At 47.9% G+C, this 16,014-nt stretch overlaps 1 protein-coding gene across 2 annotated transcripts in view; it reads right to left on the reverse strand.

Moving 5' to 3' along the window:
- DCAF4 (DDB1 and CUL4 associated factor 4) overlaps nt 1-16,014 on the reverse strand; it is a 32,095-nt gene that overhangs the window by 2,428 nt on the left and 13,653 nt on the right. Inside the window, exons 3-13 of one of the 2 annotated variants that reach the window (XM_037832372.1) lie at nt 13,934-14,034; nt 13,345-13,493; nt 12,490-12,572; nt 11,357-11,459; nt 9,555-9,698; nt 8,599-8,648; nt 6,346-6,425; nt 4,952-5,050; nt 4,760-4,857; nt 3,673-3,846; nt 3,168-3,282 (exon numbers count right to left, since the gene is read on the reverse strand). In XM_037832372.1, the coding sequence (XP_037688300.1) occupies nt 3,168-3,282; nt 3,673-3,846; nt 4,760-4,857; nt 4,952-5,050; nt 6,346-6,425; nt 8,599-8,648; nt 9,555-9,698; nt 11,357-11,459; nt 12,490-12,572; nt 13,345-13,493; nt 13,934-14,034 (1,196 nt within the window). Of the gene's footprint in view, nt 1-3,167; nt 3,283-3,672; nt 3,847-4,759; nt 4,858-4,951; nt 5,054-6,345; nt 6,426-8,598; nt 8,649-9,554; nt 9,699-11,356; nt 11,460-12,489; nt 12,573-13,344; nt 13,494-13,933; nt 14,035-16,014 lie in introns of both variants that reach the window. The other variant, XM_037832371.1, reaches the window with a different exon arrangement.

The raw sequence follows: 16,014 nt of genomic DNA on the forward strand, positions 1-16,014 counted from the left end.
TAAAAGCCAATCCATTTCTGGTGTTTTGCATTCCAGCAGCATTAGCAAACTAGAACAGATTTTGGTACCGAGAGTGGGGTGCTGGAGCTGCTGAGACTGCAAATACCAAACATGTTGGAATGGCTTTTTAAATGGATAAGGGGAAGAGTCTGGAAGAATTGTGAGGAGCTTGATAGAAAAGGTCTAAACTGCTTTGAAGAGACTTCATGGAAATACAGACTTTATCTTGAAATAAGATACTTTTGATGAGGCCTTGAGCAGAAATGATGAATGTTTTGTTGTGAACTGGAAAAAAGGTGATCCTTGTTTTAAAGTGGCAAAGAATTTGGCAAAATTGAGTCCTGGTGTCAGCTAGAAGGGAGAATTTGGGAGCAAAGAGCTGGTATACTTGGCTGCTGAGATTTCAAAACTAAAAGTTGAAGATATAGCACGGCTTCTCCTTGCAGCTTATAGTAAAATGCAAGTGGAGAGATAAACTTAGAACTGAACTCTTGGGTACAAAGAAACCAGAAACTGATGGTTTGGAAAATTCTGGGATTCCAGGGGGTGGAACCCCAGAAGCTACAGCCCAACGTGAGGATTTAACCAAACATGGAACCCGACCACCGTTCCACTACAAGCCAATGTTGGAGATGGAGTTACCCAGACAGGATCTGTGGAAGTCCTATTGCCTGACGGCTTTGACCCCTGTGTGCTTCATGCAAAGCCAACAGAATTTTTGCAAGATCTTTATAGATGGAGCCGCTGCCGGTCTGGATTGGAGGAGACAGACAAGAAACATATTGAAGGAAAAATTTCTTCAAAGACAGAGCCATGGAGGTTGAGGTCTGGAATCAAGAGGTCTCAGGCTGGGAGAACGGAGTGGCCCACATGCATAGAAAGGGTGAATGTGCCCCAGAGGTCAAGGGTGGGCCTTCCACCTTGATGCTCCTAAAAGGTGTTGCCACCTTAGGTCTCAAAGAGGGTGGAGCACATTCCCAGGGGACTGGGGAGAGCCTAGCCACTACCCTACTGTTCTGAAGGGATTGAGCGTGTGCCCCAGAGATGGAAGAGAACCCGGGTGCTGCCCCAATGTTTGACGGTAGGGCTGAGAGGGCAGTCTCCCCAGTGTGTGGATATGTTGGAGCACTCACCCCAGCATTTGGAGAGGAAAGGGCTGCCGAAAGGTTAGACTCCCACTCTCTCAGCCCCAAGGATGCAATGCTGTTCTGTAAATGACTCTCAGACTTTGAAATCGAATGGAGTTTGCCCTGTGGGTTTTGAGAACTGTTTTGGTCTCTTAAACCCTGCTTTCCTTACTGTTTCTCCTTATGGCAATGGGAATGTTTATTCCACGACTGACCCTCCTTTGTATATAGGAAGCAGATAACTTGTTCTAAGTTTCAAAGGTACAGAGCCTAAGGGGAATTTTGCTTTTGGACAGACCATGCCTGTAACTGATTTAATGGGATCTTGTACTTAACTATTGTTACTGAAATGATTTAAGTTTTTGTGATATTGTGATAGGATGAATGTATTTTGTATATGGAAAGATCATATCCTTTTGGGGTCCAGGGGGTGGAATGTGCTGGTTTAGATGTATTATGTCCCCCCAAATGCCATTATTTTTGATGTAGTCTTGTGTGGGCAGGAAATGTACTGGTGTTGATTGGGTTGCAGACTTTTGATTGGATATTTCCATGGAGATGTGATTAGTGAATTGTGGGTGAGATCTTTCATTGGATAATTTCCACAGAGGTGTGGCCCCACCCATTCAGCATGGGCCTTGATTAGTTTACTGGAGCACTATATAAGCTCAGACAGAAGGAGTGAGTTTGCTACAGCCAAGAGGGACACTCTGAAGAATGCACAGGAGCTGAGAGAGGAACTGCAGTTCACAGAGACATTTTGGTGACAGCCTTTGAAAGCAGACTTCTGCTCTGGAGAAGCTAAAAGAGGACAAACGCTCCAAGAACAACTGAGAGTGATAACATTTTGGAGAGAAGCTGCAGCCTAGAGAGGAACGTCCTGGGAGAAAGCCATTTTGAAACCAGAACTCTGGAGCAGTCGCCAGGCACGTGCTTTCCCAGCTAACCGAGGTTTTCTGGATGCCACTGGCCATCCTCCAGTGGAGAAAACCGATTGTTGATGTGTTACCTTGGACATTTTATGACCTTAAGACTGTAACTGTGTAACCAAATAAACCCCCTTTTAAAAAAGCCAATCCATTTCTGGTGTTTTGCATTCTGGCAGCATTAGCAAACTAGAACAGCAGTTCACTGAGTACTACTGCAGACAGCTGACCACCTGCATTGGCTTCTCAACAAGGCCTAGTGATCTACTATGCAGCACAGAAACTCTTTTGAGAAGAAAACTTGTGGAAATGAGACTTTAAAAGGAAGCTAACTGCTGGTGCTAGTGAGAGTGGTAGATACGTCTAAGAAAGTTCTAACAAAGTGATGCTTCTTAGCCTCCCTCTCCCAACAACAGAAAAAGGTCCATAAGGGAGAAGTGTCTACTATAGGAATATGAGCAAATTTGAGATCTATGAAAACTGAGAACATATTCCTTAATGCCAAGGGCCTGCTATTTCACATGAAAAACACTGATCTTTCCTGATACCAGAATATACTACAGCCCAGGAATAGTATAGTCTGTGGTCAACTTGTAACTCCCTTCAAGGGGGTTGGTGGCTAGAAAGCTCTGCTCCTATTCTACAGGTCATGGATCCACAGAGATGGAGTTACACCAAGGGTCCAGGAGTCAGTTACTTTACAATGACCTTACCTTCCTTTCTCGGCAGCCTCTGCAAGGGTGAGTAGAAAGAACCAGGAGCCCAAGTTTTTAGACTGCACAGTTGTGTGATGGGATGAACGTCACTCTGCATGCTGACCTGGCAAACCCAGGTCCCCGGGCTCCTGTGTTTCACTGCGCCTAACTCGTGCCTATTTCTGAAGTGCTGCTGGTCCACGGACATGTGGACAAAGGGCTGTCCGGCCGGCGAGCGGATGTTGAAGCTGTTGTTCATGAATATCTGACTCTGCTTCCCCTGCAGCCCTCTGCCTCCAAATGCCCACGTTCCCCTTTATACAGTTCTATTTTTGACCAATTTCTTCCTTTCCTCCTGGGACTTCTGCTGCTTAAGTTGCTCAGAGCCCTAAGGGATGGGCTCTCCCCTTCCCCAATACCTGCCACCAGGATTCCTTCTTCCTCGTGCACATGCAGGGGCAGGTGGGCATACTCATTCACGTGGCCCTCGTACTGCCTAACACACTTAGTGGCCCTCAGGTCCCAAAGCTTGATCTGTGGGAGGAAACACAAGGGGCAGTTGGCGAAAGGGGCTGGCAAGTATGCTGGTGAACCCAAGGTGTGGAAGCCAGGGAGGGCGCGGTATCTCCCAAGGCCTCTCCGGGTTACAAAGATACTCAATCTCGAACACCTGAGCCCTGGAGTTATCAAAAGTGTGTAACCAGGGAGGCTTCTAGGACTTGCACTTCTCACTGGGCCAGACAAGGTTCACCCTGGCTCAGTGGCCAGCCCAGCAGTGCTCTAATAGTCTGTGACTTGTCTGGTCTCCCCATGCCTTTCTCCTGCCCGGTGCCTTGGTTTAAGGGTCTCAGCTACACAACCGTTCACCTGGCAATCCCAGGGCCACAAATTCCTGCGGCTTGGGAAAGTCAGTGCTACCCCTACCTTTCCAGCCATGTCCGATGCCATCAGGTACTGCTCTTGTTGGAGGACCTGTACAGAGGTCACCGCAGAGTCATGGAAGAGGCGGACAGTTTTCCAGCCCTTGCTCTGATTTTGAGAGCGCAGGTCAAGGGCAAAGATCTCCCCAGAACGACAGCCGTTATACAGCACTGGGGTCTGTAGGGAGAGGGGCTGCTCGGTGCCCAGCTATTGCTGGGAGGGGTGTGGCTGATGGAAACGAACCCGGTATCACCTCCTCCATCCCAGCCCCTGGGTCAGAAGGTGCAGGTGGAGAGGGGTTAGTCAGGGTTTGGGTCTCAGTGTAGTTGGAGGGAAGGCAAGGCCCTGGGAGTGGGTAAAGGAAAGGACGCCACATATCCTCAGTGTACTCCTCATGGGGAGTACACGAGTCCAATGAGCTGGCTCCAATCTGCAATGTTGCCTTCAGCCTCTCACAGACGCCCAAACAACAGGCACCCTGAATCCACCAAGGTCTTTTGTGAAGTTGGGGTGATGAGTATGGAGTAGTAGAGATTAGACACCCAGGTAAGATGTGGGGTCCCAAACAGAGGAGGAAGAAGGCTGGAGAAGGCCTGGATGAACTGCAGGATGCTGAGAGCAGGCCAACAGAGTCCCTCCTCCATAAGGGGAATTTCCACACTTTGACTGCAAGACGGCACTTTCTACTGGGCAAGTCTTTGAAAAACAGTAAGGACTAGAATCTTAAAATTTATAAGATGTATAACCTGAAAGCCATGGATTAAATTAATAAGTGCCAGGACTTAGGACCTCATACATTTTTCCCCCGTTATTTGTCCCACTGGCTAATTCAAGTACTCAAGCATTGCTAACAATTCATTTAGACAGGAAGTTGTTTAAGCCAGCATAACCATGCCTTTCTGGATCAGCCAACTTTCATTTAGCTCAAACATATTCATAAAGTAAACTGTTAATCCTTTCTGATGCCTGCCCTCTTTTTTGCCTATAAAAGAGGGAGGAGGATAAAACGCCACACTGGGGAATCCAATTTCAATCAGGCAAAAGTTCCCCTCTTGGGAAACCATATTCCGCCCCTCCAGACCCAACCCACTGTGACAGCGAACTTCTGGGCCAAGACATCACTGTTGGTCCCAAACGACTGCCGGTGCCCTGTCACCACGTCGGTCACCAAGACCCGCCGAGACAAGCCTGACAGAGACACAGAGGAGCTGGTGAGATGGACAGCTGGATGGCGGTCCGTTACAGCCTCTGCTCTGGGAACCGGGGAGGCAGCCGGGCTCACCTGTACTGAAGCAGTTATTTGCCTGGATATTCAGGGACCAGGCGCAGGACCAGGCACCGGGGATCCGGAAACTGCAGAGCATGCCGGGCTGTTCTCCTGCTGCTGGGAAATAGTGGACAGAAAGTAAAGCTCTTCCCTCCGTGCCATCAGGCTACTGACCATCAGATCCCTGCAGCCTCTGGGGCCAGCTGCTCAGGATGGTCTGTCCCCTGGCGCCTTCTGAGTTGTGTGGTAGCAAGAAAGAGGAAACCCTTAGCTGTGGAGCCTGGCTCAGAAGTGGTTATTCAGAGAGTGAACTTATGATTATGTTTCCTATATGTTCCAGTAGTTATATAAATAGTGCAGCTCGCAGGGAGGCCCGAGTGTGTCACAGGTGAGATGGTTTCAATCTCAGCTCTACCACCTACTAGCTGTGTAATCTCCATAAAAACTTTTTTTAAAAAAAATCACTTTTATATTGTTATATTACATGTAAAAGATACAAATCACAGGTATACAGTTCAGTGAATTAGGTAAAAACAGCCAGGTAACCATTACCCAGGTTGAGACATAGAACATTCCAGCACCCCAGAAGTCCCCCTCACAACCCCTCACAATTACTGCTCCCCTTTCCTCTCCAAAGGTGACCACCATCCTAATATCTAGATCAGTTTTGTGAGGCAAATTCTGAACCTCTCTTGGCTTTAGCATCCCCATCTGTAAAGTGGTGATAACAATCACTCCTGCCTTGGAAGCTTGCTGTGAGATGAAATGCCAGGCACCGAGCTGAGCGTACAGTGCATCGATGAACCCTCCACGTCACCTGAAGGGGCAGAGGTTAGGCAATCCGCCCCAATGGTGAGGGACAGAGCTGGGGCTCATGCCCCAGTCTACCAGAAGCCTTCAATCTTAACAGGTCTTGTCCTTCTCTCACTGAGCCCCAATTCTCCAGAAGACCAGAAACTTAATATCCAGAAGGCTTCCAAGAAGGATGAGTCAAATTGCCTTCAGCCAGACAGAAATTAACTATCCCTGATAGCGCCTGTCATATAGTAGCAGTTTAACAGATGTTTTCTGAATAGACCAAATCAATGTTTTGATTTCTTGCATCATTATATGCCCTTTTACTCTGATCTGGCTGCTGAAGTGACCCCAGAGGGGTAAAACAGAGGGGACCTAGAAAAAATGCACATGCTTCTAGTCCTAATCCCGGGACAGATTTAAGAGCTCCCACTGGTGCTTCTGCAGACTATCCCCACCCCACAAGCTGACCTGGGCTCACCCACTGTGGCTCCCATACCTCTTCTCCCAAGCATCCCTGTGAGCTCCTGCTGGGTGGTGCTGCAAACACAATGTGGGGCAGAGGATGAACCCTCCCTCAAAGCACCAACTTATTCCAAGGAAGAGAGCAGTACCTGGGTTACTACTGGCGAAGAGTGACGCCGGGAGCAGAGTGGCGCAGCCTGGAGTGTCTGCAATTCCCAAGAGGCACAGCCTGGAAAAGCTGTTAAGGACAGTGAGGCACAAGACTCTCCATTTCCAAAAATTATACAAACATACCAAGTAGGATGGAGACCAACACCCGCCATCCGGATTTACCACATGTTTACATTCTTCCATATTTAGCTTCAGATTTTTTTAAAAAGGAAAAATATGTCACAGATATAGCTGGAAAGCCCCCTTGAACTTCTCCCTGATCCAGTTCTCCTGTTTACCTGCCTGTCTCCAGCACCTTGCGCAGAAATTGTGTGTGTGTGTTTGTGAGTGTGTTTGTGTAGTGTGTGCATATGCTCAACAGATGGTGGTCGAATAAACACAGGCATAAGATCATCAAAAAATGTAAACATTTAAACAGCGAACAGGCAACCTTCTCGTCCATCTGAACTCAGGAGGTGTCCATGTCATGTTGCTTTGGATGGTAAGCCCCTTATTCAAAGTCTTGTCAGCAGAAAGGCTGGTTAGACTATAAATGAACCTAAACAAACACTCTTTTGCGCCTGGGTTTGGAGGGCGAGGATGTGGGGAGAAAGGCCCCCTCTCAAGTGCACTTTTTGTTACTCTGGCTGAAACCCAGCTGCATTCAAACTTTATACGGTACCTCTGGGGCCAAGAGCATCGATTAGATCCCCTAACAGGCCACGGGCTACTAAGAGCCCAGGAAGAGTATGACAAATTTAGGAAGAGTAGGACAATTTCAGGATAACCTCTTACCACTCTTGGGGGGAAAAACGCAGTGTGCGGGTCTGAATGAGGTGCCACCTTTTTAAGAGGGAGTCAGTTACATCAACTTCAGCAGAAACCAGAGGGGCACAAAAGCCTGAAGATGGCCCTAAATGACCACCAGAGGGCAAACCACCCATCGAGCCACAACAGATGGTCTGTTTTAAATCCAGTGACAAGGATTTTTATCCCCTCCTTAGCCCACAAGAAGAAGTGTGAGAAAACACTGTACTGTTTTCAGATTGGGCATGAGAGCGAGGTTCTTGTTTCCTCTCTTGGAGCTTGGCCTCTTCTGTCCTCCAGTTTGATTATCACAGTGACAGGCTGTTCCATCCCCCCACTGAACTCCACCAAACAGAAGTCACACAGAACAGAATTTTAAATTTACAGAACACACATTGTTTTGTGTTTGTCTAACATAAGACTTATAATTGGATCTCTAATGTACTTTAGGCTTTAAAACTCTTTGAAACCCAGCATCAGGAAACAAATAGGAAAAACAAGTTGTCCTGACTTAGCCACCAGCAGGTGAGGGCCTGTGAGAGGCCAGGCCCTGTGCTCAGGGTACTCACATGCACTGTTTAATAGAAGCCTCATGACAACTCACGTTATTTGCAACAAGTGGTCACAAAGCTTCAAGAACTCATTCATTTTGGCAATGAAACCAAGGACCAGCCTCATTAGCATGTGGCTTTGACTTGAAGTCAAACAATACTCCCTAAAGCACATGACAGATAGTTGTCCCAGGCAACAAGAGCCCCCAAGGGTCCCAAGGGAAAGGCTCAGCCGCCCTGACACTGCACTGCTGTGCTCCTAGAAAAAAGCAGAGACTAGAAATAAAGAGTGCTCTGAAGAAGGCTGTCCCTGGCAGAGACCCCAGGCCCAGAGCCTATGGATCTATGCTCAATGCCAGAGGAACGCCCTCTGGTCCCTGTCCTCTGCCTCTTCTGGGAAGCCCTCCCTGGGACCCCTGCCCCTGCTGCTCTTGGCTCCTCCTCCTTCGCTTGAAGAGGATTTGTGGTTCCTTCACAAGGCTTTACCGTTCCTTTCTGCTTTATTCCTCTGCTGAAGCTCAATCTCTCTGACATGGATGCTGGGTCTGTCTTGTGACCCCAGAGCCTGAGGCTGCATGATATGATGGTAAAGTGGGCAAGCCCTGGAGCCAGACTGCCTGGGTTCTGCCCCTGGCTCCACCATTTACACATGGAGTGCTCAAAACAGTGCACGCAGACACCAGCGTCATCACCACGGGAACCTCGAGTCCTCTGTGCTCCAGAGGAATCCTCATTTTCTACCCAGAAATCTCATTTTCTACCCAGGCACCCTGCTCTTTCCTGAGCGGTGAAACGTGTGGGCAAAATGGCTCAGCCCCGGAGCCCACAGAATACCCAGGGCCACATCAGGGTGTGCAGCCTGCCCACCAAATCTTTCTGCCTGCCAAAAGATACAGAATGTGGGAATCCAAGTGACTCAGCGACGCCCAGCACACGGAATTCACCTGGTGAGGAAGCACACAGCGAGATGGAAAGATTGATTTGTCTGCCAACTTACGTGGAAAAAGAGAAAAATGCCTTTTTTGTGGAATAACACATGGGGATAGAGACATGTGACTTCTTTCTTTGGGTCCTGCTCTTCTGAGATGGCTGGAATGGGTATTCTGAGAACGGGTGAGGGAAGCAGGGAGGAAGTAACCCCAGACCACAGTCCTTCAGCATCAGGATGGGCCCCAGAGGAGGATATCTGGTATACCTTCCAGGGCGGGGCTGGTACTCTGCAATGGTGGGGAACAAACCTAACTCTAAAGAAGGGAGACTGTAGCTTACTTCAACTCAAAACCATATTCAACCTGTATCTACATTGTGGCTGTACCAACTGAACAGAAGGTTGCAGCTTCTTCCAGATGCAGCCATTTCCCCAGGACAATTTAAAGGCTTCCCCCCTGATGGTGAGGTTCTTATGTTTATTAAATCTCAGCGTGGGCAACAGTGTGTTCACAGACTGGTTGATTGGCTGATGCCTCCTCCTGTGGCCCAGGGGAGGACCCACCCATCCAGGTCACAGTCTGCTGCTGCCCATCCCAGGAACCCTGTGCCTTGGTGTGGGCTCCTTTGGATCAAGTCTTTATATTCCTGGAAGGAAGATCTTTACAACCAGTTAAAGGTTGTAAGGACCTTTAGCTATATAAATTCATTTTCTATCCCAAGAGAAAAAACTCCTGAGACCCTTTCCTTCCTCTGTGGATTCTAGGGAATTTACACTTAAGTTGTCCCTTGGGAAAATGAGGCAACCGTGCCTTAGTTTCTTCACAAAGTTCTCTCCTCTACTCTGAATTTGGCCAACTGCTTCTTGCTCTGGATCCAAATGCAAAGTGGGCTGCAAGGCTAACAAGGGTGAGCCTATGTACCTTCCGGTTGGTGAAGTAGAGGTTTTCATGCATTTTCACGGTGAGTGCCGGGGTCTGCAGACCGCCCAGGTGGATGATGCCATACTTGGAGCCTCCGACTTTGACGTCGTTCACTGTGAAGAGCCGGTCCCTGTTGGTGTCTGCCTGGAGGAGAAGAGTGAACAGTAGGTGACTTCAGCAGCTGAGCCAGGTGGGCTGCCTAAGACCATCTGACCGGCTGTTCTCCTCTCCTGGCCCACATACTCAGTGCATTTTCACCACCAGGGCAGCCTGGAGATGACCTAACTTCCCCCTATGCAACACCATCATTTCCAGGCAGAGTGAACCACTCTCTGGTCAAATAGTTCAGCAGCAGGAGGGGGCATGGCCCAAAAGACTAAGGTCTGTACTCAGAACTCTACTCAGAACTGGGGTGGGAAGAGCTAAACACTCCCTCAGAGGAACTGTTCGGATGAGTGAGGGGCAGCTGCATGGCGACACTTCATGTGGCCACCTTGAAAGCCAGGCAGCAACGTGGGAAATACATTCTAATTGTCAGGGGGTAAAAGTAGGATACGAACTAGTAAACATGTGACATGGGCATTACAATTACCACCAAGGAAAACACACTGCACCGCCCCCACCTCCCTCCCCCCAAAAAAAGGTGCAACAGAAAAGACTGTTTCCTAGGATGTGGGCTATCTTTAAGTTTTTTTTTTTCCATAATGTGGTTAATAATACTTCAAAGCAAAACTCTCTATATCTGTCTACTATATATTAATAAATAGGCCATACACACAGGACAAAGTGGACTCTGATGCTGGTGAAACTGTGCTGACTTTGAAAGTTTACTTGGGAAGAATAGATGTGTTCCTAGAAGAATTGTTACCATAAATAGCATCAGATCTGAAAAATTGGCTCTCTGAATGGCAAACTGTCCCTCCCACTCCTCTGGTCTTGCCAGACATAACTTGGGGTAACTGGGGAAAATCTACTGAGGAACCCTTCTATTTAGAGGACTCGGCATCAACCTCAAGGTTGATTCTGTAGCTTTGGCCTCCAGTCCTGACAGCAGACCAAAGCCCAGGCTCTTGCTTTCTGTCTTCTCACTTTCCTTGGCTTCCCACTGGCCTCCAGGGACAGGGCTCACCTGGCAGGCCATGCTTTCACATGGACCGTCAAGTTCCTAGTCTGGCTCCTTTGGGCTGCAGTGGACCCTTTCAGCTCTCAGCCAACCTTTCCCTGGCCCCTGGGCTCAAGGAGCAGGCCTGGCTTTCAGCCAGGGTTTAACAAAAGCACAGACAGACTTTCTGCCCCCTGCGAACGATGTGATAGATGCAAACTGGATGTTCAGGCCCAAGCATGGACACGGGGCACTCAGGCCAGTGGCAGGAAACAATCTGCTGTTGGTATTGATGACACACGGGAGCTTTGGGTTTGGCCACCAAATCCTACCCCAGCTCAGGAAGGGTCAGAAGCCCTCTCCAGGCCACTGTGCACTTTTCCAGTTGTGTACATGACACATCCAAGGAAAAGTTACTGTGTACTGGCTCTTAGCTGATCTGTGGCTCGGCCCAGGCTCCAATGTCATGTGACAGAGCTGAAGTTGGGGGAGGGACACGGTTTCAGTGCAGCCTGCACCGCCAGCCTAGCAACTGCTACTGAGTAGCCAGTAGGATAACAACACTAAAACCAGGAGGAAACCACCTGCTTTCATGGCTTCTATAAGAGCCAGGCTTGACGAAAGTCAATGCTAAGCGGCAGAGCGTCCAGGGTCTGGACACTATGCTTCTCTCATCCACAAGTGTGTCCCTCCCACTTACCAGAATGAGATTAAATCGGTCGCTGGCCAACGCAGAGGGATCCGAGCTCTGAATCTGGACCTTCTGCCTCTGCATGCAGCTCACTCGCAGCTCATGGGTTAGACTGCAGAGGGCAAAAAGAGGGGGCAGGGAGGGCCTGGACTCTGTACCTAGACATCCATGGAGAAGATCTGGGGTTGGGAAAGGGCAGAACCTAATACCATCTCCCCTGGGCGACCCTCTCAGTATCACGTCTCAGTGATAGAGTGGAGCAAGATCCCCAATACTCTGAATTTTAGTTTTACTACAGAACTATTAGGAAAACAAAAACAATGAAATGGTGGCCTATTTGCAGAATCACAGAAAGTCAGTGCTAGAAAGGAATAGCTTTAGATCATTGAGTACAACTTTCTCTTGAGATGAAGAGAATGAGGCCTTGAGAGAGACTGAACATGCTAGGAGATGGCTATGCAGCCTGCCTTGCCCTCCGCCGCATCCACCTGCCTCTCCACTAAGGGCAAAGATGAAGAACAGATCTTCAAAGGGGGAAACGGGGCTGGGGGGAGCAGCAGAACAGAGGGGTACTGAGCTCAGGCGTCAGAGTCAGACAGACCCTGCCCTTTCTAGCTGTACCTCAGGCAAATTGCTCCTTTCTTCAGAGCTTCACTTTCCTCTTCTGGGAAAGGGGAAATACCAACCCCACCTTGCAGGGTTATAGTTAGAATCATTTTAGGCATCACAAACACTCAGTACAGACACATCTACTTCATGCCCTGTTTTCTGGTGACAACTCATTAGAAGGGGAAGAGGAGGTGGTAGAAATCTCACAAGAATGAAGTTACAGGACCTGCCACTAAACTAAAAATGAGAAATTTCTGCTTCATTTGTCTGCTTAGATTCCCTTTCTCCCTGGCCTCCTGCAGGAGTCTCCGCTCGCCCCAACCCCCACCCCCAGCCCCACAACCCAGAGAATTATTCTCCTGGGGTTGGTTAAAGCAGCACAGGGCAGACAGTGAGCTGGAGCCCCTTGACTGTGAAGAAACCTCACAGAGCAGCTGCTTATTCTATCCTGATTGGATTCTTGGACCATGGAAATAAGAATGAGGAAAGAAAAAAAAAATTTATAAAGAAAATACAACAAGGCAGTGACTCACCGGCAGTATTCGGTACCTTTGAGAAAACCCAGCTGTCTTTTATGTAGCAAGGAAGATGCATTAAATCCCATTCTGGTGATTTTCTAAGTTTGAAAAAAATGAAAAATTCAATGAAGCTTTATTATGTTATGGGATAAGGGAGAATGTGTTTAGTTCTCTAGGATGCAATTAAGAAACAGGTGCTAAGCTGGCAGAAATTACATGCATGAAAATTCTGACTGAGTCCTTTGCAAGACTCTCCTTTCCTTGGCAAGTAGAAGAACCCAGCACAAGACAGTATGTGAGAACTGGAACGTCTGCTCAATGCCTCTGGCTGAGCACCCCATCAATTTCTCCCTGGGGTGATGATGCCTCCAAACTAGTGAGCTCAGGAACAGGGCTGGACACTCAGGTCCACGTCATGCCTTCCACTTGACCTATGACCTGAGGCCAGGATTTTCCATTCCATTACTTCCGTGACCATCAACCTGACTCCTAGACTGCCTGTGTCACCCAGAAGGGACCCAAGAAAACCTCATATCCAAACTACGCAGCCTGGTTTCCGGTATATTTAAAATATACAGCCACTGAAACTGTATCATGCTGCTTCCCAAGACTCCCCTGGGAAAGGACAAATGTGAGGATTACTGATGAAACTTGGCAACCAGAGAAGGGGCCTGGGGGAAGGGAAGTCTCTTGCCTGTTCTTATTGTCATCAAGTTTCTGTCAGGGAAAATCCTCAGCCATACTACCCCTGAAGTACACTATTCTGAGATTTGGGGTGCCTCTTACCCAGCCCCTCCTTTCAGCAGCAGGTGGACACTGGCAGGAGTGGAGGGGACGGGGCAGCCCTGGGAGCGTGGAGTCCACCTTTACCTGCTTGTCCTCCTCTAGCAGCTGGAGTCTTTTGCGCTCCATCTCCTTCTGTTGGATGCTCTCCTTTGTGAGGGGGTTGCAGTTGTTATGTCCGGGCAGCAAGCGGAAGTAGCGTTTCTTTTCAGGGTCGAAGTAATATCCTGGTAGATCTTCAGTCAAAAGAAGTAAAATTTACTTCCACTGGGAACACTAGCAAGGAGCCCGGTGGGCCCGTCCACAGCCCTCCCAGAGCTGCCTGTCTCTTCTAAGGGGCGTGGGGGGGGGGGGGCTGGCACTGTCAGTTGCCACCATGGACCAAGTTCAGTCCTGGGGGAGACCATCTGCCTCAGGATCACTGTTCCCCACACATCCCCAGCTCCTTCCTTTAATGCTTCAATTTGCTCTTAGAATTTCTTCCAAACCAGGAATGGGCAGGTGATGCCCCTGAAGTACACCCCTACATAAGGGAAGAGAGGCAGACACACACCCGAGCCCCAGTTGAGGAAGGGCAGCGAGAAAAGACGTGGCCAGGTGATGAGGCAGGATGAGGCCTGATCCTCCCCACGGGCAGGGCCAGGGGCAGGGGCTCCCACCCAGCAGACCGCCTCACCTGGCACAGGAGGACTTCCGGCCCTGCTGGACGAGGTTGCTGGGGCCTCGTCATCGCCACGGCCAGGATCCTGTGGGCCCTGCGGGGACCCCGCATTACACCTGTTGACACACAGTCATGCTAAGTCACGCAAGGGCGCCAAGTTCCTGGTCACCTTCAAACTGCGGGGTTCAGGCAGTTCCACAGCCTTCGCCCCTGACCCTCTGACCTTTCAGATTACTTGGAGAACACTGACCCATCAATGGTTTTCCTGTCTCTTGAAAGCAGCTCACCCACTGCAAATACACCACAGTCAGGGCAAGGTTTTAACTTCTTCTTCTTTTTTTCTTTTTTTTTTGAGGAATGGCACAGTAATTTCCTTTTCTCTAATTTCCTTTTCTTGTCCCCCTGTACTTGAGCATCATGTGAGGTCTTTGGGAATTCTCCAGATGTAAAGGAGAACAGAAATCCTTGCCAACAAGAATTTTTTTTTTTTTTTTTTTTTTTAATGAAGGATACTCAGTTTAATGTTTCTAGACAAGACATTGATTCTTTTTTAAAAAAACTTTTTTATCAAAAAATTTTAAAAAAAGTTCAAACAAAACAAAGGAATAAGAAAAACAACTAACCTAAAATAAGTACATTGCTTCCAACATGTTCCTACCATACCCCAAGAAAATTAACAAACCATAGTCATTCCTGAGCATTCCCATATCATTAAGATTACCCTCAATATCTTATCTGTTCTTTTTTTTTTTTAATCATCATTTTATTGAGATATATTCACATACCACGCAGTCATACAAAACAAATTGTACTTTCGATTGTTTACAGTACCATTACATAGTTGTACATTCATCACCTAAATCAATCCCTGACACCTTCATTAGCACACACACAAAAATAACAAGAATAATAATTAGAGTGAAAAAGAGCAATTGAAGTAAAAAAGAACACTGGGTACCTTTGTCTGTTTGTTTGCTTCCCCTACTTTTCTACTCATCCATCCATAAACTAGACAAAGTGGAGTTTGGTCCTTATGGCATTCCCAATCCCACTGTCACCCCTCATAAGCTACATTTTTATACAACTGTCTTCGAGATTCATGGGTTCTGGGTTGTAGTTTAATAGTTTCAGGTATCCACCACCAGCTACCCCAATTCTTTAGAACCTAAAAAGGGTTGTCTAAAGTGTGCGTAAGAGTGCCCACCAGAGTGATCTCTCGGCTCGTTTTGGAATCTCTCTGCCACTGAAGCTTATTTCATTTCCTTTCACATCCCCCTTTTGGTCAAGAAGATGTTCTCCATCCCACGATGCCGGGTCTACATTCCTCCCCGGGAGTCATATTCCACGTTGCCAGGGAGATTCACTTCCCTGGGTGTCTGATCCCACGTAGGGGGGAGGGCAGTGATTTCACCTTTCAAGTTGGCTTAGCCAGAGAGAGAGGGCCACATCTGAGCAACAAAGAGGCATTCAGGAGGAGACTCTTAGGCACAAATACAGGGAGGCCTAGCCTCTCCTTTGCAGCAACCATCTTCCCAAGGGTAAAACTTATGGTAGAGGGCTCAACCCATCAAACCACCAGTCCCCTATGTCTGTGGTCATGTTAGCAACCATGGAGGTGGGGTAGGCGAATACCCCTGCATTCTCCACAGGCTCCTCAAGGGGGCATTACATCTTTTTTTTTTTTTTTTCCTTGTTTGTCTTTTTTCTTTTTTTTCTTTTTTTTAACTTTCCCTTCTTTTTTAAATCAACTGTATGAAAAAAAAAGTTAAAAAGAAAACAAACATGCCAACAAGAATTTTATCAGCAGGGCTCCTTTGTCAGTTCAACAGCAGTTATGAGGCCAGGTGAGTTTCATTCTTCATTGGATTCAGTCGTACAAGCAGCTTAAATCTTACTTGGCTATCCTGCCTCACAGATGGAGAAACAGAGCTTCAGGGAACAGAGGTGATCTGCTCAGTAATACAGGGATGGAGCCACGGTTAAAATACTCTATTTGCCAAGCTTTAAGCAGCTCCTGTGGAAATTACAGGCTGAAGAATATGGAGATGAAGAAAAAGATCTTATTTTCCTGAGAAGTCACTGTAAAATCAAGGAAA

The sequence above is a fragment of the Choloepus didactylus genome, chromosome 4, assembly GCF_015220235.1.
Source record: "Choloepus didactylus isolate mChoDid1 chromosome 4, mChoDid1.pri, whole genome shotgun sequence".
Taxonomy (NCBI): Eukaryota; Metazoa; Chordata; class Mammalia; order Pilosa; family Megalonychidae; genus Choloepus; species Choloepus didactylus.